Source organism: Salarias fasciatus, chromosome 10, assembly GCF_902148845.1.
Source record: "Salarias fasciatus chromosome 10, fSalaFa1.1, whole genome shotgun sequence".
NCBI lineage: Eukaryota > Metazoa > Chordata > Actinopteri > Blenniiformes > Blenniidae > Salarias > Salarias fasciatus.
Window position 1 is genome coordinate 6,923,266 of NC_043754.1, and position 26,350 is coordinate 6,949,615.

General features: G+C 44.4%; 1 protein-coding gene across 2 annotated transcripts; it reads left to right on the forward strand.

Annotated features, from left to right (window-relative positions):
- The first annotated feature begins 442 nt into the window (after positions 1 to 442).
- rps6ka4 (ribosomal protein S6 kinase, polypeptide 4) lies at positions 443 to 26,350 on the forward strand. 2 transcript variants are annotated; one of them, XR_003932252.1, is made up of 19 exons: positions 443 to 1,374; positions 3,666 to 3,737; positions 4,144 to 4,211; positions 4,348 to 4,498; positions 4,632 to 4,747; positions 7,049 to 7,156; positions 7,290 to 7,370; positions 7,949 to 8,052; positions 8,413 to 8,563; positions 8,662 to 8,823; positions 8,908 to 9,033; positions 9,488 to 9,621; positions 9,713 to 9,806; positions 9,921 to 10,091; positions 10,362 to 10,553; positions 10,642 to 10,801; positions 10,919 to 11,082; positions 11,186 to 13,348; positions 26,326 to 26,350. XR_003932252.1 is itself a non-coding variant. In XM_030100593.1 (18 exons), the coding sequence occupies exons 1-18, from the start codon at positions 1,287 to 1,289 to the stop codon at positions 11,399 to 11,401; spliced, it is 2,358 nt and encodes a 785-aa protein (XP_029956453.1). In that variant the 5' UTR covers positions 443 to 1,286; the 3' UTR covers positions 11,402 to 13,674. The 2 variants fall into 2 exon arrangements, 1 of the variants encoding a protein (XP_029956453.1); XM_030100593.1 differs by lacking the exon at positions 26,326 to 26,350 and having other exon boundaries at positions 11,186 to 13,674.

A 26,350-nucleotide genomic window follows, 5' to 3' on the forward strand; every position in this document is an offset into this window, starting at 1 on the left:
CATATTTTCTTTACATTTTATCCTTTGCAGTCCTCTTATTAGACTGCACAGGCCGCACTGTCGCCCCACCACGAGAAGAAGGTCATGGGTTCAAATCCAGGCCAGACCTTTCTGTGGAGTTTTCATGTTCTTGATGTACATCATGCCAGGGTTTCCAGTTTCCTCCCACAGCCTAAAAGCATGCACGTGAGGTTAAGCCATTCTTCATTTCACGAGACATCAGACTCTCTTTTAGAGGCTGTCTGCTGTGCAACACAATTGAAATGGAATGTTTGCACACAGTTTTGATAGAAATGCACTGATCTCACAGATTGCAGCCCCCCTGGGCTGCACGCGGTGACTGCAGCAGCGGGTTAAATAAACTGGGTCTTCTGAGGTCTCCTCGAGCGTGGCTCCGCCCACACCGGGAGCTCACGTGACCGACCGTCGCCCAGGTTGTGTCGAAAGCATCCTGGCGTTAGCAGTTCCCTCTCCGCCGACTAAAGCACTCAAAAAAAGTAAAATGTAGACATTTCCGCGGCGAATAATCGCGTCTTTGCTTCTGCCGGAGGTAGAGGAGACAGAGGAGCAGCCGCGGCGGCCCGTTCCGACCCGTTCCGGACCGTGTTATCCGAAGAGGCCAGTCAACACCAGCGACTAGCTAACATTCAAACTTTGACAATTCGCTAGCTCGCTGCTGACGCTACTTTCTCAATTCACTACGATCCACACTAGCTAGAGAGGTAACACCGCCTGCTGTTGTGGCTGCTGGTGTTGTGACGGTTCACACACCGCCTTATTCCGATCAGCCATTTACCAAGCGGCAGGGTTAACGTGAGTAACCTGTAACTACCGCTAACTTGGCCATAATAGACCTCTGTTTTTTTTGCAGCTAACGCTAGCATTAGCCACTTCAGCTGTGTTGTTTTTACTCTGACTGCATATCTGTGATTCACGCACTCTCACACAGCTCTTGTGAGTGATCGAGAGCAGTTGGAGGCGATCGAAAATCAAACAGCAGCGGAAATCTGAACAGCGGTACGTCTTGGACAGTTTTCTGATTGATTTGAGTCAGTGACAGGAGACAAACAGCAGGATGTCAGATTCGAGCGGATTAACGTCGGAACAGCAGCATTGTCTCAAAAACAGTCGCCCTCTCATTCCGATCACGCTCCTGTGAGTCTCCACGATGCTTTTGCAGTAGAATATCTCGAATACTTGTGCGCGTGTCTCTTTAAAATCTGACAAACCGTACAAATCGAATCGTAAACAGTGTGTGTAGGCTTCAGCCTCCTTCTCTTTAAGTTATGTCTGGGGACGCCTCTGACAGCAGCGATGACTCTGATGGGAAAACAAATGAAAAGGCCTGCACTGTCAAACATCAGATCACCAGTGGTAAGTAGGTTAGGGATTACTCAATTCTGCTCTCCACGTTTTTGAGATGTTTACATCTGTACACATGTGAAGTGGGCCAGCAACAAATGGCATTTCTTCTGTGTGAGTCCCTCCAGTCTGTTTCTGTCTTTGGGTGATCAGTAAACACAAGTCTGGATGCTCATCATCATCGTCACTGAACAAAATATAAATGCAAGACTTTTTTTATTTACTCCCATTTTTCATGAGTTGAACTGAAATTTCTGACTTTTTCTATGTACACAGAAGGATTATTTCTCTCAAATGTTGTTCATAAATGTATCTAATCTGTGTGAGTGACCAGTTTTCCCACTGTCGAGATAATCCATTCACCTCACTGGTGTGGCAGGTCAAGATGCTGATTACACAGTAGGATTATTGCATAGGTGTGTCTTTTGGTGGCCACAATAAAAGAACAATTGGAAATGTGCAGTTTTACTGTACTATTTGCGTCACGCAGTGCAGCACATCCCCTTCACATAGAGTTGGTCAGGTTGTTGATTGTGGCCTGTGGAATGTTGGTCCACTCCTCGTCAATGGCCGTGCCAAGTTGCTGGATATTGGCAGGAACAGAAACACACTGTTGTATACGCCGATCCAGAGCATCCCAAATATGCTCAATGGCTGAAATGTCTGGTGAGCATGCTGGCCATGCAAGAATTGGGATGCTTTCAGCTTCCAGGAATTCTGCACAGATCCTGCAACATGGAATCATGTAATAATCATGCTGCAATGTGAGGTGATATTCATAGATGAATGGTACGACAGAGAGCCTCAGGATCTCATCACGGTATCTCTGTGTATTCAAAATACCATCAATAAAATGCAGTGCGTTTTTTGTCCAAAACATTCACCTGGCATCACAACCCTACCACCACCATGGACTGCTGGACTCTCAGCATTCACATCAGCAAACTGCTCACCCATAGATTCTGTCTGCCATCTGCCCTGAACAGTGAAAACTGGGATTCATCAAGAGAACACCTCTCTGAAGGGCCAGATGCCATCGACCGAGAGCATTTGCCCATTTAAGTTTGTTACTACGACAAACTGCAGTCAAGTCGAGGCCCCGATGAGGATGACAGGCATACAAATTCCCTGTGACAGTTGGTGCAGAAATTATTTGGTTATGCAAAGCGATTGTTGTAGCATCAATCTGGGTAGCTGGTCTGAGACCATATAGGATACTGGATATGGAGATGCTGGACTGGTGGGGTTACTCATGGTCTGTGGTGGAAAGGCTGGTTGGATGTACAGCCAAATTGTCTGAAATGCCTTTGGAGACGGCTCATGGTGGAGAAATTAACATTCGAATCATTGACAGTGGCTTTAGTGGACATTCCTGCAATCAGAATGCCAATTACAAGCTCCCTCAAAACTTGCGACATCTATGGTATGGTGCTGTCACAGCTGTGTGATGAAAGGGCACATTTTAGAGTGTCCTTTTATGGAGACCAGCCGAAGACACACCCGTGCAATAATCCTCCTGTCTAATCAGCATATGATGTGCCACACCTGTGAGGTGGATGGAGTATCCGGGAAAAGTGCCCACTAACAGATTTAGACACATTTGTGAACAATATTTAAAAAATGGCCTTTTGTGTACGGAGAAAAGGAGTTAGATCTGTAGACGGTATGAATGGAAGATAATCAAAATATATAATTTTTTTTTTTTTTGTCTTGGATCATTCGGAGCTATCATACATTAACAATAATTCACCATAACTACATTAAGGTGCTTATTTCTTGTTCCTTTTAGGATATTATCAGTATGATTGTGCTTGATGTTTATACTGAAATAATTTGAATCACAGACTTTACACAGACTGTAAATTTATTTGTTAAGTGTGTGTGTGAGCACGAACTGAAGTTACGCATGAAGTTAAACAATTCATATTTCACACAAGGCAGAGAATTGCTGATGTATTTGCGCTCTGTGAGCTGCGGCTTTGAGGCTAGCTGCAGGTCAGGCTGCTCTATAATCACTGCTGTGACTGCATGTTTGTCTTCAGCAGGAATGAATGACTTTAGTCGGTGTGATGTTGACTCGAGGGCGACGTCCTCTTAAGTGCAGCAGGTAGCCAGAGTGCAGCAGGTAGCATTATGAAACATTTAGGAGGATGGAAAGAGACTTTTTGCAGTGATCGTATGTCTTGTAGTTGTACTATTTTGATTTGCCCTGGCAGTGTGACAACTTTATGAAATTCCCGTTATATCAATATGAAAATGAGGCAAATATAAAAACTGAACTTTGTTTTCCTTTGTCTCCCCAGCTAACCTCACAGGTCACACTGAAAGAGTTGGCATGGAGAACTTTGAGCTGCTCAAAGTCTTGGGCACTGGAGGTGAGCGTTGAATATACATACCCAACCTGATTAGATTCAATGTTGGGTAAACCCAGAGGACGAAGTGGAAATAGTTAATATGTGCAGCGTGCAAATTAAAATTCGCCAGACGCTCCACGATAAAGCATTTGTTGGTATTCATATTCTGGCTCGTTGTCCGCTGTCTCCATGTTTATCAGTGAAACCATATGCCGCTCATATCCCTCTTATGAAGCATCGTTCACAGTGATCCAGGAGGCAGTTTCTGTCATCAAAACATCGCCTGATTGAATTCATTGTGAAGAAATGTGTTGAGTTCTGAGTTCACCCCGTGTGTTTGTTTTGAAGTGGCTTCCACACCATTTCACCAGCACTCTGATGGTGTTGCCTGATTTAATTCAGATTGTATTTATTGGTCTTTTTATAGCTTACGGAAAAGTCTTCCTGGTCAGGAAGAACAGCGGCCATGATGCGGGCCAGCTGTACGCCATGAAGGTAAGATTTTCAGTCACCGCACTCTCGGCACGCATAGCTTTCTTTACATGTGAAGTTTGCATGTTCTTCACGTGCAGCTTTCATCAGGTCCTCTGGTTTCCTCCCAGCGTTTATTTTCGATCTCTCTTTCTCACAGGTGTTGAAGAAAGCAGCTATCGTTCAGAAGGCGAAGACAACCGAACACACTCGCACGGAGAGGCAGGTGCTGGAGCACATCCGTCAGTCTCCCTTCCTGGTCACGCTGCACTATGCCTTCCAGACTCAGAGCAAGCTGCATCTCATCCTGGGTGAGTCGTGGAGCAATAAATATAGACGCTTTCCCCTTCTGTTTCTTTATGCTTAGACCTCACTTTTCAATTTGTTTATTGTGACCTCTGTGTGTGTGTGTGTGTGTGTGTGTGTGTGTGTGTGTGTGCACAGATTATGTGAGCGGCGGGGAGATGTTCACTCATTTGTACCAGAGGGATCACTTTTCTGAGGAGGCAGTGAGGATTTATATTGGGGAAATCATTCTGGCTCTGGAGCACCTGCACAAGGTGAGTGTGTCTCTGAAAAAAGTGTTGAGTTCTCTCCATAGTGGGGAAAAAGCCACACAACACATTGTGATTTCTGAGTGACATGTTGCTGAACCTCATCTGGTGACTGAACCCACTAAGACCTGAAGGGAGACGTGCTCTTTATTTCTTTTCAAAAGCCAGAGCCATTTAGTTAATGGGTTTTCAGTTGTTGGTATCTTTGAAAAGATTCTTGTCCAGGGAAATCAGGTCAGAATTAGATTGATTTATTTGTGGCTCCCATAGTACACCTCAGTTTCCATGGAAGCAAGATATCTTTCTCCACATCTCCACATTCATTTCATACGTGAAAGTCCTCAAATGAAACCACAGACCAAACGGGAGCAGACAACAAGAACCAAAAAGCATCAGACAAAACACCATTGTAGCCATAGAAATGAAAAGAAAACACTGGAGCTGCAGCAGACTCCCCCACAGCGGAGGTGCAACTGCAGCACATCTGTACTCTGTCCCAGCTGTGCTCTGAGGTGAGGAGTCCTCGTCCACTGAGAAGACACTGCCTGGACTGTCTGAGGTCTCTCAGCATGTCCTCCATAATCCTAAATATCCCAGCCTGGTTTGTGAGCACATTTAGCAGACTTTAGCCTCATGACCTTTCAAAATAAACATGGAACGGGGTCAAATCACATGCCGTCTGATTCAATTGGGAGGGAGACGAGAAGCATTGCCTCTGGTCGTAATGGATTTGCAGTGGATTTCAAAGTTCAGCAGACCTCACAGCACCTCCAGCTCTCGCCGCTCATGTGAGTTGTGGTGTGACTGAAACAATTTGCAGAGCCGTTTTTGCTTCAATACTGGACTTTATAATGTTTATAAGTTGTTGCTGTTGACAGATAGTGGAATTAATAGACAGTAAAAGTCACAACTCCTCTTAATTTGAAATATGTGAAAAGTCTTTGTACATAGTGCGCCACAGTGCATGAATTAATTTTATGTTCAGTACATTAATGTTCAAACATTTTCGTTAGTGGGTGGAAGTTCAAACTTAACTAATGGAGAATGGTTGACTTTATTATTGGAAAATAATTAGCTTTGTGTGCATTTAATACAAAAAAAAATCTGCATGTATATTGTTTCATTAGTATTCCAGAGACCCTGTATAATGTGATTTAAATCACCGATGTGTTAAAGCTCACACCGATATTCTCATTTGTCTCTGTGGCAGTTACAGGAACAGTTATCCATGTTTTGATAAATTGGTTATTGCTCTCTCGTTTTCTGAGCATAAGTCAAGATAAAAAGCAGAAATCTTTTGGGAAGGCGTCCATCCTCCCCCGATCCCCACATCTTTCCTCCTGCTGTGTCCCTGGAGACCCGTCGTCCTGATTTGCCTCCTTTTATAAATGAATCACCGATTTGATAATTTCGTCTTTGAATGGAAAGCAGGTAGTCTTTTCTCATCGTGTGAAGGCCTAAAAAAACAAACGGTTACATAAGAATGCCTCACCAACACTGTAGCTTTGCATTTGTGTGCTAAACATAGGTATGCACCAGCGTCCTTAAATGATCCACAAGTCTTGCTCCAGCGTGTGAACCAACCACAGAGAGGAAGGCAGATGGATGTTGTGTGTTTTCAAGGGTCTTTAATCAACAGTATGCAGGCTCTCCTGAGACTTTTATTAATATGAGCAGTCGGCAGTATTGAGTTATGACCTTTAGTGTGAGTGGGAAAATTCACTCTAAAGCGTTTCAAAAAATGATTTAGTTACTGTACACGCGTGTAGGTTGTGAAAAGTAGCTCTCGTATTGGCATCATCTGCAGGCAGATGACCAGTGTTTCTCGCCCTGAGCTGTTGCCACTATTAAGAGTGGTGTTTGTGTCGTCGCTCCAGCAGCTGTTTATGTTGGTGTGATAACGGAGGAACTCTGCAGCCAGACCCGGGTTCTCCTCAGGACACCGACACACAGCCTCCTGCTTCTGTCTGTCCTCCCTCCAAACATTCTACTGCCTGACATAAACAATACCCTCGACAGCCTGACATGCTCTCTGTACCTGCGTGTGTGTGTGTGTGTGTGAGCGACTCGCCAACACAACACACCTCTGTCAGCTAGGCGCCCTTTGTCCTTGGCGCCAGTCCCAGAGCCACTCCCACCCTCTCTGACTGCCACAGCCGTGCCACGGTTCACAGTTTACACCGTGGGATGACTACAATACCTGAGTGGGCTTGAAAATACTGTGATTACTGTCGCTTTTGTCTTGATCGCTGGTAAAACGTTTCTTTATGTTTCTTCTATTATATTCGTCCCCCTCTTGTCTCACAGCTCGGGATCGTGTACCGAGACATCAAATTGGAAAACATTCTCCTGGACAGCGAAGGACACATCGTGTTGACAGACTTCGGCCTGAGCAAAGAGTTTCTGGAAGAGGAGGTACATGGTCATTACTGCAAGGAAACATCAGGATGTTTTTGCACAAGGATTCATAGAACAATGTTTGTCCTAGTAACATTATTATTATCTTTTTTTGGCTTTAATTCTTTGGGTTCATTTGTGGCGATTGCAGAAGGAGAGGACTTATTCTTTCTGTGGCACTATTGAGTACATGGCTCCTGAGATCATCAGAGGGAAGGCAGGGCATGGCAAGGTAAAGAACTCTTTTATTTATTTTTTAATCTGCTTTATCTTGATTTATTTCATGATGACCGACTGAAATCCAAACGGTCAAATGAACATTTTTTTTCACCCTTGCGGCAGATCGTCTTCCTCTTTGCTTCTCTTCTTAAGCCAGATTTGGTTTGATGTTGCTGTAACTTCCCGTTAACTTCCTCCACAAACACACCCAACTCCGCGTTATCTTCCTCCGTCTTGCGCTTGGCACTCAGCTCTCCGTCCAATCTCTCCTCCGTGAACAAAAGCTGTCACACACACACAAAAAAACCCGTCATTTTAACACTCCTGTCAATCATGCTGCTTATTCATGTATGATCACCCACAAATCCCATAGAAACCCAGAGCACAGTCTGTTTGCATGAACACACAACTGAATGCTCTTCATTTGGCATTTGCATTTGAAGATATATGGGCTGCAGATTCTTCAGTGTAGCAGTTTTGATCATGGAAGTATTTAAATGTAGCAGATAACCAGGGAGTGTGTGCCTCATCTTTTTCAGATTCGACTGTTATTCCCTCTCTTTAATGCTTTTAACCTGCGCTCTCTTTCAGTCGGTTGATTGGTGGAGCCTTGGGATCTTGATGTTTGAGCTGCTGACGGGAGCGTCTCCTTTTACCTTGGAGGGAGAGAGGAACTCCCAGAGCGAGGTGTCAAAGTGAGTGCTGCTGACCCCATTCCCATCAATCACAGATCAATCCGTCACACAGCCGAGACGTATATGTGCATTAATTTCATGTTACAGGGTGAAAAAATTGTTCCTTACTGAATATTGTTCACTACTTGTGTGCGTTGCTTTTCTGCAGCCAGGCACTCTGAGGTCCTCTCACAGTTAAAAACGTTCCATAATTTGACTTGATTACTTGTTCAGGGTGTAACCTGGGGTGATCTAGGATCAACTCCTGCCTCATGCAACCCTGAGGTCTTTAAAGCTGTGCAGAATATGGATGATAGAACATAACTTAATCGTCTATTCTGATTTGAACCAAAATGGTCACCTCATCACTCCTCCTCCCAGACGGATATTACGCTGTGATCCACCGTTCCCCTCCATGATCGGCTCCACAGCGCAGGACCTGCTGAAGAAGCTGCTGGTGAAAGACCCCCACAGGAGGCTGGGCTCTGGGCCCCGAGGGGCCGAAGACATCAAAGCACATCCTTTCTTCAAGGTCCCGCCTCTGCTTCCAGAAACTGGAGGATCTTTATTCCCCTCTAAGTGTTTCCACTGCGGTGCGACTCGTCCCGTCTTCTCTCCGTTTCCTCACAGGGCCTGAACTGGGCCGACCTCTCAGAGAAGAAGGTGGAGAGCCCCTTCAAGCCCGAGCTGAAGAGTGAACTGGACGTCGGGAACTTCGCGGAGGAATTCACGGGGATGGATCCGGTGTATTCCCCGGCGAGCACGCCCCCGAGCACAGACCGTCTGTTTCAGGTCAGGAGTCGTGATTGCGACCTTCCCGCTCGCTCCTCCGTGACGCCGGCAGCCCGCCTCTCTCTGACCTCTCTCCTCTCTCAGGGCTACTCGTTCATCGCTCCCTCCATCCTTTTCAATAAGAACGCCGTCATGGGAGACTTTGTCGAATCTCAGATCGGAGCTGACCGACCTGCTTCTGCGTCTGTCCAGCGCAGCGCCATGTTACAGGTGCGGACAGAGAAACTTGATTATCTAACATTTTAACATATTAGGAATCATAAATAGTAAAATCAGTTACAAAACCTAAATTGCAGCTGATTCACTGATGTTGACATAAAGTGGAAAATTGTTCATGTTTCATAGTTTAGTCTGTAGGGAAGCGTCGTGTTCTATAGAGTGACAGCCGGGTCTCCTCGGCGGCTTTTGGTGCTAATTAGTTCTCTACCGGCCAGACTGACATTTCCATCAGCTCTCAGTAGGTTTTCTTGCACCTGTCAGTCTGCCTGGTGTTACTCACACTCCAGAGAGCTTGGTGACATCCTGCAAGCTGTAGTTATACCTGACTGGAGTTCATTTATCACCCTCGCTGTTTAAGTACAAGTAACAGTCGTAGAAGTAGAAGTCTCAAGTTAAGAACACCAAAACAATGCTGACTTTTCTGTTTTATTACTGCTTTGCTCAGGAATCCCAGTTTTTCCAGCATTACGAGCTGTGTCTTCACGGCCCGCCACTGGGTGAGGGGAGCTTCTCTGTGTGCAGAAAATGCAAACACAAGCAGACTGGACACGAATACGCCGTCAAGATCGTCAGCCGCAGGTGAGCGCTGATCCGAAGCTGCTTTAATTCACCGATGTGTGTTTGTTTGAGGTTTGAATCAATAGCACACATTCTGCTTTATTTGTCTTAGAATGGAGGCGTACACTCAGAGGGAGATTGCTGCCTTGAGGCAATGCGAGACTCACCCCAACATTGTCAAGCTGCACGACGTCTACACCGATCAGGTAGCATTTATCATATCCACTTTAAAGAATGACAATCAGTAAAAGTTCTGGATATGAAGCTACACGCCCCACCAAGACCAGGAAGTAACTAAGTCTTCTTCTTGTGTCTCTTAGTATCACACATACTTAGTGATGGAGCTTCTGCAGGGCGGAGAGCTGCTGGAAAGGATCAAGAGGAAGAAACTGTTTGGCGAGGCAGAGGCCAGTCAGCTTTTACAGTGTCTGGTCTCAGCGGTCAGCTTCATGCACGACGCTGGAGTCGTGCACAGAGATCTCAAACCGGAGGTGGGCTGAGTCTGATTTCATGACTCTTGTGTTTATGAAGGTCAAAATATGAAGTGCAACTTCACACAGGGAAAAAAACAAAGATCCAGTATGAAGATTAAACACCATCACATCCCTAAGATCCACATATCAACCACAAAATTACACATATATATATATATATACATGCGTGCCAGCTTGTTGTGGTTCCTCAGTGTTAAAGAAAGTGAGTACAGAAAGTGTAGTGGAGAAAAAAGATTCACGCGTCTTGTTGTTGTGTCCGCCCTGCAGAACGTGCTGTTTACGGATGAGAGCGAGGACTCTGTGCTGAAAGTCATAGATTTTGGATTTGCCCGCCTGTGCCCGGCGGGCAGCGCCCCCCTGCAGACGCCCTGCTTCACCCTGCAGTACGCCGCGCCGGAGCTTTTCGAGAGCGCGGGATACGACAAAGCCTGCGACCTCTGGAGTCTGGGGGTCATCCTGGTAATTAAACCTCCTTAATAGGCCGATTCCGCAGCATCTGGCAGAGCGGACCCGCTAACGGCTGTGTGTGTGTGTGTGTCTTCAACAGTACACCATGCTGTCAGGCCAGGTGCCGTTCCAGAGTGAGCAGGGTGGGATGACCTCTTCCTACGCGGCAGACATCATGCAGAAGATAAAAGAGGGCGATTTCTCGTTAGACGGAGAGGCCTGGAAGGGCGTTTCAGACGACGCCAAAGAACTTGTTAAAGGTGTGAGATCTGGCATTTTGCTTTTAAATTCAGCCACGAGGGAAACACACAGGTTACTGCAGCTTTCAGTGTTCCCATGTCTCATTTGTTTTCCTGCTTCAACACGTCACCCTGAAGGCCTGCTGACGGTGGATCCAGAACGGCGTCTGAAGCTCTCCGACCTGAAGGAGAACAGCTGGCTGCAGGGCGGAGCGTCCATGTCTACTACTCCTTTGTGCACTCCAGATGTGTTGGAGTCCAGCGGGCCGACGGTCCGCACCTACGTTAATGCTACGTACAAGGTTTGTGTGTGCGTGCTTAAAATAAAAAAAAAACCTCTTGGAATCGGGGAAGCTTGTGGATTTTCAAACGCTCCCATTTCTCTCTGATCTTTTCTTCCATCAGGCTTTCAACCGCGGCAAGAGAGAGGGCTTCTTTCTGAAGAGCGTCGACAACGCTCCCCTCGCGAAACGGCGGAAGCTGAAGATGACGAGCACCGGCGTGGAGACCCGATGGAGCTCGTCCTCCTCCTCCTCCTCCTCCTCGTCCACCTCCTCCTCTGCCTCCGCAACACCATCCAAAGCACAGCCAAAGCAATCTGTGAGCCCAAAGCAGAGCTAGCTAGAATGACAGGGAGGGAGAGCAGCCTGGAAGTGAAGAGGTATGTGCTCGGTTCCAAACGACACACTGGAGCATCAGAACACTACTGGGTTGAAGCTGGGGGGCAGGTGGTCTTCTGGGGGAAGACGGAGTCGTCCATTCAGACACACATTCAGCATCTGTTTTGCATGGATTCTCATTTAAACCAGCATCTTATCGAACAGCAGCTCAGCGGAACTGAACATATCTGTAGTTTTAGTCACGTTTTCAGACTGCTGCGATCTTTGATAGTGTGTATCAATAAAGCAGAGACGGGAAGACTTTTTCTGCAAATAAACCTGGAATTAGCGAGAAATCTTAATGTCTAATCCTTAATGCATTCAAGATAAAGTGCAGAAGTCTTTGGACGTTTATTTGCTCCGTGACATTAAAAACTGCCTCCCCCAGCTTCGCTCTGAAGCTCCAAATGCAGACCTGATTTGCACATCTTCATCCTTCACGCTGTGATCCCCACAAACCAAACCTGCGCTTTCCTCGGTGCGCCCGGGAGAGACGATGCAGCTTGGAAAAGATTTTATTACTTCTTCAGTATTTACTCGCCATGATCTGGTGACGCCACACACTAAGCGTTCAGCATGAGACATTTCCCCCATGTTCACAGTGCCTGGCTATAAATAGGGAAAAAGGGAAAAAAGGAGCCATAAATGAGCAGAAGCCATATATCTACAGCGGAGGAGGTGAATCCTTTAATTCAGTCGTGGTCAAGACACAAGTTTGCACACAGCAAATGAACAGTCCTTCCAGTGATTTGCTGGCTAAAACCTTTGATCACAGGATCTGTTTTTTTTTTTTTTTCTCTCTCCAGTTTACCACAAATACAGTATTCAGCAAAACAGCAGACCGCAGAAGTGCAGCGCCGCATGTCGCCGCTCTGCTCTGGGTCTCCGGGAACGGTTTCTGGAATTTTTCTGAGCGTAGTTTGAGTTCCAAGTTCAGTGGTTTTGCAGTATTTGCAGAGAATGTAAAGGATCAAATGGTCACAAAAGACCAAATCGCTGTAAGAAATGAGCGCTGAGGGGAAAACGGGAAAGATGACAAACATCTTCCCTGTGGGATGAACTTTGAACTGCGATGACCTTCAGTCCAAAGCAGCTGGATCTCCTTCACACTACAACGCCACAGTTCTCAGCGGACACAGTGGAGCTCGGATCTCGGATTAAACGTCTCGTTGGAATCAGTCGCAGTCCTACAGCGGGCGCTGTTTCTCATCTTACTCGCTGTACATTACTCGCGTTATTGTGCCGGTCTGAAAATTGCTCGCATGCTTATCTCTTGTGACGTGGATCTTTTTCTATATTTTGGTATCTCGGACTGATGAATGATAATGTTATCTTTTAATTTTTCTTTCTTTTTTTTTTTTCTAAATGCTACGAAACGCAACAGGAGTGTTTGCACGTGGAGGAGAGACGTGTGTTTGGGTGACTCTGAGCACACGCTGCCTGGAATGAGTGAATTTTTAACTTTTTAAAGGTATTATTGTTGGGGTCGGCACATATGAGGCTCTTACAAACACAAACCCATTTCATAGAGTCGGATGTCACTGCCCGATGATCAGCTTGTCGTCATTTTCACCTTCAACCTGACGGCGTCACAGGAAACGACATGAAGCCAGGAGTTTTTGGGAGGTCATCTTGTTGCTGTGTATATATTCATTCTGATTTACAGCCACAATCATGTCGGAAACAATTTGACAGTTGTTTTATTGGTATTTAGTCTCCTGATGTAATGTTCTTATCAGACTTTTTCTTTTTTTTTTTTACTTGTTGCACAGTCAGTTGATCAATTAGACACATTTCGGCTTTGAAGGTGCTTTCACTGATATTTATTACATGTATTTGATTTTAATGCTGTGGTAATGGGATGATCGTACTTTGGCTTTTGTTGTGCGTGTGCGTGTGTGTGCGTGTGGTGCTGGGAGATTGATTGTATTGAGATTTCTGTGCCAGATGAAGCATTATTACAAGTTACTGTATTGTTTTCTAGTCATCGTTTGCAGCCATTGTCTGTAACTGATTGTTTTGTGTTTGGTATTTTTCCTTATGAAATGGCTCTTGTTGGTTCATCGCTGTTGATATTTTGTCGTCGTAAATGGTATTTCTCTCCTTTTTTTCCCCCCTATTTTATTTGTGACGTTCCTTCACTGAAATGCACTGTCACTGTTGTTGTAACTGGGATTTGATCTTTTGCACCATGATTTTTCTGACTGGTGCAAGTAAACATAACTTTGAAATAGATGGTCGTGTGTTTTCTCTTCTCTTCTAATTGTTCTGGTGTTAAGAATGATGTGGATATTAATTCATTAGCCCTTAAAATAATTGAGTACCGCATTGATTGTTTTTTTTTTTCCCTTGTCTTCTTATTCTTGATAGATTTCTTTTTATTCTTGAATTATCAACCATTCATATCCAGACTCATTGTAAAAATGTAACACTGAAACGAGTGGTAAAAATGTCACAGGGAGTGGATACTAGACTTTGGGGGATGGAAACTTTAAAACCTCCAAAGTGAGAAGACACTGCCTGGAGTCTGATACAGACATGAATCTCATCAAGCTCATGGAGCAGCGGCAGTGGGCTCCTCTGCAGCTTCGTGAAATCCGCCCAGTTGCTCCGCAGGTTTATATTTTTGGCCCTGATGATGTCTGCATGTTTAACAACGATCAGTTGAGTCTTCGTCCCTCACAGCATCGCAAGCCGGACCTCTCACGATCTGTCTGTGCATCTTCTAAACATAAACGTTGTTCCACAGTTATCCTGCTGATTTCACAGATTTTACTCTTTTTCTCTCAGCCTTTCACAAAGTGTCGAAGTCATCCGAATCTACTCAAAAATGCTCAAATTCACCCAGTCACTGCTCTGAACTGTTCATGAAAGTTTTAAGTTCTCAGTGTTTCTTTTCTATTACATGACATTACATTTAAATAATGAGACTTCTGTAAAGAGACGCGAATCTGCTGTAAATACACCCAACATGCAGAGGGCATTTAATGAGACTATTTTCACGTGATCTTTACTGTTGATCCACTGATATGACTGTTTCCAACTAGACCACATAAAAATTCTGCAGAACTGTCAGAAGGCGGGCCTTGGTGGACCTCCTTAAAAGGATGTTTCATCTGGAAGGGAAGCTCAGAGTCTCTGCAGCAACCCCTCAACGCCATGTCCCACCTGAGTCAGAGTAGTCAGTGGCTGTTTGCGTGCTGCTCACATAATAAAGGCTGCTGTGTTGTTTCTGATGGGGTTTGCAGTCCCCGAGCTCTCAGCCTCTGAGCTTTCCGACGTATCGAGCAGCTCGGTCAGGGGAGCCTCCAGTGCTACTTTCACCAAAGTGCTGAAGAGGATCCAAAAAAGTTTTCAGGAGGATCAAGACCACTTTCTGTCGCTGCCTCCGTTCCCCAGCTGAGGACTAATGCTGTCATGTTTTTGACTTTGTCATTCTGTACTTTTACATTGATGCAGTAAGAAGAATGTTCGCTCCACAAATACTGATTTGAATTGTAATTACATGGACGATATTTTGATGATATCCTAAAATGACAATTTAACACGGGGGTTCAGAAAAAAATGAAAACTTTAAAGTAATAAAAGACCTTGTGTAAGTAAAATAAGTTTAAAAGAGTAAAAATACACAAGGAAATACAGGAATAATGATAAGAATGCAAGAAGAATTTCAAAGGTCAGTTAAAACTCTGATTGAAAGGCTGTGTCTTTAACCTTTTGAAAGTATCGACAGTCTGGAGGCTCTCCAGCAGGCTGTTCCACAGGCGAGGGCCAGAGTGGCTGAAATCTGCCTCACAGTTCTGGTTCTGGCTTCTGGCATGGAATCAGTGCTGGTGAGCTCGCTCCATCCAGCCTTCCATCCATCCAGCCTTCCATCCATCCGTCCATCCATCCATCCATCAAGTTCATGTTTAAATTTAGTTTTTTTTTTCTATAATTATTCATGATCTTGATGTAATTCTATTTCCATTTAAATTTACACGAAACCTATTTTGACTTCTTTATCATCTTTATTGCAAATTCATTGATTTAAATGTAGGAATCTTATTTTTTTTCTTCATAACTTTAAGAGATGGAGTGACATTTCAACTGGTATAGCCCTGCTTTTTAAACATAAAATACATTTTCAGGTCTCAGTCTGTTTAGTCCGTCTTCAGTGACAGGCAACAAAAGCATAGTAGTAACATACTGCTGAGCTTCATTTTCTACATTTTTATGTCTGCAGTTCCACTTCATCTCCATAAAACTCTTGAGTTTTATCATGGTTCAGGTTGTGAAGTGGAAAAACAATGTGTGCGCTGTTTGTAGTTTGAGAGTGTTTGGGAGGCAGAGAACAGAAAGCCAGAGGAGGGATTTCAGCCTGGTTAAATTCTGCCTGTTCCCTTTGAGTCAAACTATCTCTGTAAGTCTTTATTTCTGTTCCTACTGAGCCTCCAGCACAGCCGAGCTTCTTAACAGTGCTCATCCCGGCATTAATGGTGCTTCCAATTGTCACAAGCGGTTCTGTACTGCTGCTGTTGCTACACGCTTTGAAGACTTTTTTTTAATACTGTACATGGTGTTACACCAAATATGATTTTCTTCACTGTGCCGTCCTTCAGGCTCAATAACACACTTCTTTTCTATGTATCTTTCTGAGGACACACACACTAGATTAAGCATGTGCAAACATTTTCACATGATCTTTCAGGTGTGTTTGTCACTTTGTCAGGATTGTGTGTAATGAGTTGGTTGTGCCATTAGGTGGCTGCTGTGTCCTTCTGTCTTGTTTTCTGCCTCTGATTCTATCTGATCTCATGTCAGGCTTCTGCTCTGGCACAGTGCTGTGAAAGATATTAATATGCCACGTGTTGTTGAACAGTTTCTAAAGGCCAAAACATTGATGAGTGGATTTTTCTAAATTATGTGATTGTTGATGACTTTGGACTCAAAATGCATTTTCCTATATTAAAATGGTCTACCATCAAGTGTCTGAAATCCTGCTCAAGACAAATGGGTAATTATGAAGACAGGATGCCTGGATGAGGAAACAGCTGACACATGGCAGGACATGAAAGGACACAGTTCATTATGCAAGACAAGCCACTAAATTAGACCTTCCCACTTAATGACAGCTTCAGCCAAACAGATCAGAGTCCTCAAAAACATGTTTAGTAGTTTGTGTTCAGCAGGTGTTTCCACACATTCAGCTCTAAATATAATATTCAGCAAAAAGGAGAAAGTTCTGTCTTATTATTCAGTTATTGATCAAAATGTTTCCTGTGGTTGACTTTTTTTTTGCGTGTGTGTGCGCCCCCCCTCCCCCGACAAACTTCCGGTTCTAACCGGAAGTCTGTTTTTCAATCAGCAAGCCAGAGGACGAACAGGTGAGAAGTAAGACAAGCCACGCGCTGGATAGTTTTAGCGAACTTTCAGGAATTGATTTGCAGTAACAGGCACAAGCTAACTGAAGGGAAATCAAGTTCTCTCAAGTTTATTGTATTCTTCGTTACAGTGTTTGCGTTCCATAAATAGTTTAATGAGGGATTTTCAAAAAAAAAAAATCTGTGGGACCTCGGTCCTTATTTAATTTGACCAAATGCGACAAAACTGTGAAATATACAAGAAAAATGATGCTATTTATTAAGTACAATTGTTGGAGCAGTTTCTACTCTTTGTGGGCAGCTTGTTTAGTTTATTTAAATATGTTTTGCTGTTGCATGGTTTGAACATTTGGGCAGAGGTTCTGTACTTATAGTTCAGTTAAATTAAAATTAAAATATTTACAACTTTAAAGAGGAAAACCTGGTATGTCCATCCTTCGCTTTTTCAACAAAGAAATCATCAACTCAACTATAAGAATTTTTTTTTTTTTTTTACTGATTTACCCCATATTCCACCTGCACAGTTATGACATTAACCGGACAATGGAGCATTGAATAATTGTCATTGCAGTGATGTTTTATTCATGGTCTGCTTGTTCAGAGGCTGTGATCAACTGGATCACATTTATCTTTTTGATGTTATTTGGTTTGGTGTTTCCTGAAAAAAACTAAATCCAGATATATACAGTGACACTATCATTCTCTTGCAGTGTTTGCAGGACATACTTCCATTAGAGTTTACTCCTGTGCTTTTTTTTGTATTGGATTGACCTGATAGATTTGACCGGTCCCTATCCCTAATCCTGACTAGTATAATGTATCAAGGATAAGTTATGCAGCAGCGACATTCCAAAGCTATACTTCTAGTCACTGTTCCATGTTTTACTACAACTAAAAATCTAACTTTTTCATCCGTCACAGTGTCAGCAGACGTTGGCAGAGTGACCGCTCCCCTTGTGACGATCTGTCTTCAATTGATGCTTTATCGAGCTGGCATGCGCTGGAGCAGATCCCAGCTGACACTGTGTCAAAGGTGAGGTCTGCCCTGGACATGTGGCCACTCAATCACCGGCCTGAGACAGACACACAATCACTCGCACCACATACAGTTACTAATTACATTAACCTGACTTACACGTCTTTGGAGGGCACTAAAGGAAACCCACGCACAGTGAGAATCTGCAAACTTCACACAGAAAAGACCAATCAAACCCTCTAAAGTAACCCCTACATTTTTGGGGTCTCTACCCAAGCATTGGACCCTCAGACTGAATATAGATCCACAAAAGAGAAAATTATATGAGTGGTAGTGATGCATGTGGTAACACCAAAGCAAGGAGAAACCAATAAAACTGATTGGCATGCTTTGCAGCCCGTGTATTGATTGCTGGCAGCAGATGAATCCCCCGCCGAGCCTCCAGGCTAATCAAACTCTCCGCTTCGCATGCTCCACAGACTGTGTGCTGCAGCAAAGGCCGCCGTTATTGGCACCACACCTCCCACAAACGGCTGCACATTGTGAAGGGCAGGACTATTGTCTCTGCAGGAAGCAAGCAAACATTTACTCATGAGAACTCACAAGTCTGGACGAGAAAACTGTGAATTAAAGACCGGTTGCTCGGCCGATTTTAAATGTCAACGTAAGCATATTCTCGGCTCCGCGGACACGTTTGGAAAGTGCCATCAAAGCTGTTGTTGCTTTTCCGTAACAGCCTGCAGTGCACCAAAAATTAGGAGTCCTTCAAGGATACTTTTATTGTGTTGCAATGCATTTTCTGGTTCCTGCATAATTGAAGGGAATAAAGTCCCTTCTGCACCGAGGCGGCTCGTGTCCAGTTTAAGCTCTAAGTCAAAACCAGAAGGCCGAGGGTTTTAAGTGATGGGTGTGCTTAATGACATATTTAATAGCCTATTAAAATATGTAGTTCATGATGCCATATATATATATAAGTCAGAAAATATTGCCTATCAAGGAACCACAATGCTCTATTAGCTCTCTGATAAGTTTCATAAACTCTGTCGCTGTCCGTGGTGCTGAGCGCTGCACCATAAATCCCCCACCACCGGGGGTCAGTAGGGCGCTTGGCACCGACAGCCCAGCAGGCGCAGTGAGCAATGGAGAAGGGATGGATAACATGAATATAATGTGTCACTGAGCCATTAATCAAATCAATCCCTGCGTGGATGATTTGCGCTGCATAAATGTAATATATTGAGCACGACAGAGACGGATCTGCTCCCTCAAAATCATCAATTACAACCTGTCCGTCTTGGAAGTGACCCAAGAAAGCGTGTCTGTGGCAGGCCTGCACAGAAAGATGGGGGAAGCATTTGGCAGTGACACCGTCGTGCTGCAGGAATTCACCACTTGACGAGAGTGTTGTGGTCGGGGAGTCTCCTCTCGAACACTTCGCTGCTTCCTAAATCTGAGCGGAGGACTCGAAGACACAAATATTGACTCGCTGCGAAAGGATCAGCCCGGAGAAAAAATTGATTGGAATACATGATTTATGCATGAAGCAAATTGACAAGTAGATCTGAACAGAACACTTCAGTAATTTAACACATAAAGGTCAGTTTACTCATCATGACGAGCGCGACTCAGCCTGTCACACGGTTGCGTAACGTCGTCTGGGACTCTGAAGCACTGAAAAAAATATCGTAAGAGACACATTAGGCTTTAAAGGTTGACATTAAACAGGACAGAGGATAAAAGCTTTCGAAGTAAAAGCTGGCAAGGTATCTACATAATGTCTATAATAACAACATGAACCAAGTCAGACAGGCTTGGACAGTGATCTTTTGTGGACTCCCTTAACTTGTGGTATGCCAGAGCATTTCTCTGTGGAGGTTGCCTGTTTATGTCAGTTACTACAGGTTCCTCTCACAGTCCAAAAACAAGCTTTTGAGGTTATTCCTTGTCTCTAAATTGCTTGTAGGAGTGAATGTGAGTGTGTGTGTGCGGTTGTCTGTCTCTGCGTTTGCCCTGCGATGAACTGCTGACGTGTCCAGTGTGTCGCCTGCCTTCGCTGCCCCGGCTTCCATAAGTCATCCTGGTTTCTCCGCTCTCGCCCTCTCTCAAGCCCATCTCACTGCTCCGCCTAAATACCTTTTGAAGTGTTGCTTTTAGGGGGTAAATAAGGAGTCAAAGAAAAGTGAAACGAGACGAAGAGGCTTGTCCGTTATTACTGCTGTCAGCCCAGTCCCAAAATGTCACACCGGGGTTTGAACTGAGTGACCGCGCTGCGTCTCTTTGAGCTTCTTCCTGTGCTACTGAAGAGGCTTCATTAACCTGAGGGTCAGCATATTTTCATAGCTTTAAGCTTCTTGTAATTGAAGTTACAAATTAAAAGTAGCCAGTCAAGAGGTTTCCACCCGGCACTGACACTTTGTAAATTAGTGACAGTATGTAAATGAGTGCTGCCTCTCTCTGTATTGCAGGTGAGGCCAGTTTGCTGCATTGTTTCGTGAAATCTGCCCAAAGTGCATGGCAGAGCAGCGACCCGGTGCCGAGGACGAGTATGTAGGAGCCTTTGTTGCGCACGCCTGCGCTGCTTCCTCTCCGACTCGCTATCCTCCTATGACTCGGTGGCATTTACACAAGCAACCTAAATTTTGCAGAAGCTTCCGTCTGTGAATAAATCTGAGAACAGACTGAGGTGGTTCCTCCCCTCCGCAGGTCAGAAGACACCAGGCAAATGAAAACTGATATTATTTTAGTGTTTGTTTGGTAAATTGACCGAAAAATGACAATGAGCTAGAAACATTAGCCGATTCAAATAAGCAGGGACTGGATTTGAAGAACCAAACTTGAAATATGAATAATCCCAAACAGTTGGGGGATAAAAGCCTTGCTCAGAGACCCACAGGAGGATTTGAACCAGTGAACTGAAAAGATTTTGTTTAATCCAAATATTTTCAATCAGGAAACCGACAAAATATTGGAATTCATTTCATGGATTGAAAAGTAGGAAAAAAAGTCTCACTTGTGCTTCTTTTTCTCTGTTTACATGACCTGAGTTAACCCAGTAATGTTGGTCTGATTGCATTAGAAAGAGGCGAGCTGAGAACTGTCTGAAGGACACGCTATTAAAAAACACAATCAGAGATTCAAAATGAGGAATTCATAAGACTAATACAATCACCTCAGACGGACGTGTTGCTTCTAAATACAGCAAATGTTCTGCATTTGATCTGTTTTGCAGCTCTTTATAGAGCCAAGAAAGAAAAGTCCAGTCTGTGAGGGGACATGGGGGAAGGTATAATCCTGCTGTACTGCCTATTGAGACATCCCACTTATCAAAGAATGAGAAACTCTTGGAATTGCCAAGATATATAAGGGATATATGTTACCCATTATCATAAAACTGTTTCCCGTGATGCTCTTGAGGCTTTCGGGAGCGCAGAGAGCCGAAACACACATTGATCAGTGCAAAGAAAGCAATGAAACGAAAGAGGGAAAAACTCCAGCAGGCTGACGGTTTAGTCAAACTCATTTCAGTTCATGGAGCCACATTGAGTGTTCTGTTTAATGCAAGAGTGAGGAGGAAGCACTGCATGCACTGTTATGGGTGAATTCTTGTGCATGGGCAGAGCAGTTTACTACGACTGTGGCATTTCAGAAAAGTTGCGTTTTTGACCTGAGAAACTGTCTTTCACTTTAAAATGTTGCATAAACAGGCCTTAAATATGTCCCCTCTCCCTCCTGACTGAGCGTCCTGTAGGACGGGTGCAGCTGACTGTTTCGGTTGCTCTGAGACTCACTCATGTCTCATGCTTAACAAAGAACAATCGGACAAAAACAGAAAAATCAGATGGTTTTATGGTTCCAAAAACTGAAAAAGAAAATTATTAAACACCTGACTGACTGTCGCAGGATGATTGAAACCACGTCTTCAAGAGATGACGCAAATACATTTGAGCTTTTAGGGAATATTTGATCATACAGAAGGACAAAGTTACTGTGGAAATGTGATATTTATGGTGCTTCTGAACCACTAAAGAAAATCACAACTCCAGAGTGTCATGAATGAATTTTTTTGTCATTCATTTGTGTATATCAAATTAAAAATTCTTATTTGATCAGGTTGATAAGTTTCCATGGTATTTCTGATTTGATACTTTCCCCCTGCCCTTCACCCTCTCACCTCTGCTCGCTGACAAGTTCTCCGAACAGGAGGAACTCCGCATCGATTCAGCAGCTAAAAAGGCCCTTCTCAATTCACATACCATTCCAGCAGCCTTCCCTCCACTTCTTACTCCACCAATTCCATTAACCTCACCCTCCCCTCTGGCTGCGCTTTGCCCCTCTTGCCTCTCTGTTAACCCCGCGCGCTTTATTCTCATCTCATCATTTCTGGCTGAGCCCGGCTCCTGTCATTACCTTTCCGCACACGTCCCTCTTCAGGCGTGATCGTGTGCAGCGGCACAAACAGCACTGTAATATAAGTGTGTTGTAAAGTGTAAAATCACAGGATGGTCTCCCCTGCCAGTGTTACACTTTAACAAGCCTGTTAGAGATTCAGCTGGCAGCAAGGATGCCGCGTAGAAACAAACAGTCCAAGTCTGTTAAAAAAAAAAAAAAAAAGAAAAAGGTAAACATTATTGCAGCATATTAAAAGAAATCACACCAGAGCTCCAGTCGGTAGGGGGGGGGGGGGGGGGGGGGGGGGGGTGAACTTGAGAAGATGATGAAGCGGCTTTAAGCATGTCGCAAAGCTCTAACAGAAGGAGCAGAACAAAAAGGATCATGGGTAAGGACTGAAGCATGGGTGTGATTTCTCCAGCTTTTTTGTCGTATAAATTATGAGGCGTATCTATATCTCCGGCGTTGTTAAGTGCACCCCCTCGGTATTTGATCCGCAGGACTGCGAGCAGTTTATTAAAAATGGAAGTCATTCTAAATGAGGCCGTAATGCTCAACCCTTTCAGGAAATCTTAATGGATCCCAGCCTATCTCTGACAAGGTTAAACGCTCCAGGAGACAGCCAGAAACGTTAACAGAGCAGATTATGGAGAGAGATGAATGCTAACCAGCACGCACCGAGGAACCGCCGGGAACCGCCATTCGCGCCGTGTGTTTACATGCACCAGATATGATCAGAGAAGGAATCCATTAACTGCACACTATCTCCCGTGTTATTGATTCTTCATAATGCTTTTATCCATTGAACTGTTAATTATTAGACACACTCTTTGACACTTTAGATGTCCCCCGAATGTGGTCACAACTGTTATTTTCGCATTTAGTTACATTTCTTAAAAAAAAAAAAAAAAAAAAAAAACCAGTAATTTCAGAATAAAATACAGAAAAGGAGAAAAAATGGATGTAGTGAATAACTAATTATGTTCAGTGTCTGTCAGTGGAAAAAGATATAATTGATCTGATTGTGGAGATACAGGGGTGTAACTACAGAGAGTGCAGGCGGTGAAAATGCACGGGCGGCCCGTGGGATCGGTGGGCCTTGAAAAGAGAGAGCAAACTCTTCAATGATACATAGGGCTCGATACAGAGCCTTATGAATTATCCAAATAAGCATCATGGAATTGTAGCTGAGTCCAACGGACATAAAGTGCAACATACACTGCGGTGCCGTGTGCAAAATCTGAAAGGCAAACCTTTCTTCTGAAGAGTTTTTTTTTTTTTATGTTTTCAAACTGTCAGCAGCAGTTCACACCAACATTCATATAATTTCCAGAATAAACTATAAGTAACTCACACTTGATTCAGTTAAATATATGCAATTCTTCTTTTTCGTTGCTCATAAATCAACTATTGGGAATTATTTGTACGGCCGAAAGGAAGAAAACTGCGGGAAACTACTGACAGATTTGGAGCATGAAACTCTTCATCTCCTTTGAAGCAGTGATGAAGCTGATACTATGGAATGCATCATATTGACCTTTTGTTTTTCTTGTGTTGGCTGCATAACCCAGACACTTGAGCTCACAGGAAGAAGATCAGGGTTCGAGCCCATGCCAGGTTGCACAATGCTACCGAGAGCAGTTGCGTTTTCACAAAGCTAAAGTTTTGATTTGCGAAGTTGGCTGAAGATGGCAGGATGGAAAAGAACTGGCGGATCGGCTTGCAGAGCTTTTCAAATTTAAATTGGCTTAAATAACGTCCAGCCCACAGACAAACACTCCTCCAAAAATCGGTGCAGGTGCGACAAGATGCTGGCATCGGGAAGGTGGCGACAACCACGCAGAAGCGAAACACCTAACGGATATTGTCCGTCGATCCATCCTCTGCTCCTGTTTCATCTCGGTGAGGATCGAGGGGAGTTGGAGGCTCTCCCAGCTGACTATGAGCATGAAGCTAGCACAATCACAATCACACTCACGACTAGATTCAACTCCAAAATAAATGTACTTCAGTTTTGAGAGGAAGTGAAGAATATATGGAAACTCGTCTGCACACAGGATGAACATGGAAACTCCCCAGAGGTTAATTGTTTCACGGCATCATTTCAGTTTTTCCACTGTTAAAACAGTTTGTAAAAACACAACTTTTCTGAGATAAAGCAAAAAATAAAATACTTTCACTTGAAACGTTAACGGGGCCTAATTTTGCAAAACAATATTTTGTCAACTCCTGAGCATCTTTCTTGAAAACGGATCAATTCAATGTTTCTCTTTAATGAATCATGAGTTAAAGCATTTTTTTTTAATAACAAAATGACTAATGAAAGCCATTGAGTGTGGCTTTTCTTCATTTCTAAAGCTGAACTGGTTCTGCAGCTTCAGGAAGAGCAGTATTTGATAGGTAGAAGGTAAAGACGTCGATCTTCATCAAATGGAAGACGCCTGCACTGTCCTGGACTGCCTGACGCTGCTGTGCAGATATTGTGAGCTTCATGTTTGTTACTAACGCACCAGTTCAATTTTGGCTCGTATTACCTCAATTATTTGACTCATTTCCGTGTTCTGAACGGCTTCCTGTCGTTCTCCTCTCAGAAATACGGCTAATTTCTTTTCTGAACTTGGCATTTCCTTGCAGTATCTGTGTGCACTTTGTCAAACTGAAGAAGACGTTTTCTCCACTGTGGGTTTGAACATGTATTTTTGAGCTCGGCCGTCACGCAGCCACGTGTTAAACGTCACCTCAGCCGACCCGTCTCCTCCGCTCGCCGTTCCTCCGGAGGAAGCGGCGAGCGGCCGCCCCGCGGCCCGCCTCCCGACGCTTCACCCTCACAAACGGCCGGCTGAGCCGCTCGAAATGAAAACACATACATTCCCGTTGACTCAAGATCATCGGAGCAGCCAATTTGTTGGATTACCGCACACAAGGTCGCACGTGGTTACGTAAACTGCGAAATGTAAATCTTGCGGTGGGATGATCGGCCTCTCCGCACGTGGAGTGCGTGTCCTTCAGTTGACACTGCTCAGGATAAATTCAGCCTCATTAACTCTGAATAACTCAAAGCAGAGGAATTTGTGCTACAGTTTCCCCGACATAAGATTGTCTGAATAATACATTATCTTTATTTGTTTGGCGACGAGCGCCTTTAAAGTCTTTGGGATAAGCTGTTCGTATGCATCTTTAATGTGGCGCTCACACGTCCCCATGTATAATGAATAAATATAATCTGAATATGCTCACAGATGCCATGGAAACTGTGCTTAAGTTGACATCCTGGTGTGTGTCCGTGTGTGTGTGTGTGTGTGTGTGAGGGAGCACATCCTGGGAGTATTTTTAGAGCTTCTGGTAACTGGAATGAGATCTTGGCTGGAGTTTGAGAGAATATTATGTTTACATGTCCAGGGTTGGGGCCACAAGTGATCGTTCAGCGTGAGGTCGTTTTTCCAGAGGAACTATTAAACTCCGCCATGGAAAGCAGATGGCGTGCGGCCAAGCCTGGCTCAAAGCTTTCACATATAGGAAGAGGTTAAAGTTCCCTCGGATATCAAATGCATGCAGAATTGGATATGTGTATCAAACAACAGGGCCGTGCATGTGATACTCTTGCACAGATGGCTTTGGGTTTCTGGGAGTAGATGGCAGAAAAACGCAAACGCCAGACTGTTCTTTTCGTCGGCAGGGTCTCAGACGTGGAGGCTGGGAATGGCCGGTCCGCCTTTTAGGACGCACGGCTTTCAAAAGGACAACCTGTCATGCATTATTATGTCTATCTGTGATCTGGGTCAAGCCCCTGTAATGCATGAGTGCTTTTATGGGCGCACACAAGGACCCACACGCAGCGCAGAGGACCGCCGTTTTCAGACGAGACACAATCGGGGCTATTGTGGAGTCAGCGGCGCTCCTATTAACAGTCGGCGATTCGCCCTGGGCCGATGCGTGTGCGAGCGGCGGCGGCCGGCCGGAGCGCCTGCAGCCATCGCTCACACATCCAGGAGCTGCAGATCTGCTGAAAGTGGCACAAGCTGCTGAAGGATACGGGAAGCGCATCCTTGCCCTTGTGCACAAACAGCAAAGCATAATAATTACCAGAGAGCCGCTTTCTCCGCTGGATGCAGGATGAGTTGTGACGGCAGTGTGTGTTTATGTGGCGAGGCAGTGAAGGGTGTGTGTGTGTGTGTGTGTGTGT

What these genes read in the sequence shown, in the direction of transcription:
- rps6ka4 (XM_030100593.1), top strand. Translation starts at nt 1,287, where the DNA reads ATGTCTGGGGACGCCTCTGACAGCAGCGATGACTCTGATGGGAAAACA. An exon ending in GCACAGACCGTCTGTTTCAG is followed by an intron (nt 8,824 to 8,907) that starts GTCAGGAGTCGT and finishes CTCCTCTCTCAG; the next exon opens with GGCTACTCGTTCATCGCTCC. An exon ending in ACGACGTCTACACCGATCAG is followed by an intron (nt 9,807 to 9,920) that starts GTAGCATTTATC and finishes TGTGTCTCTTAG; the next exon opens with TATCACACATACTTAGTGAT.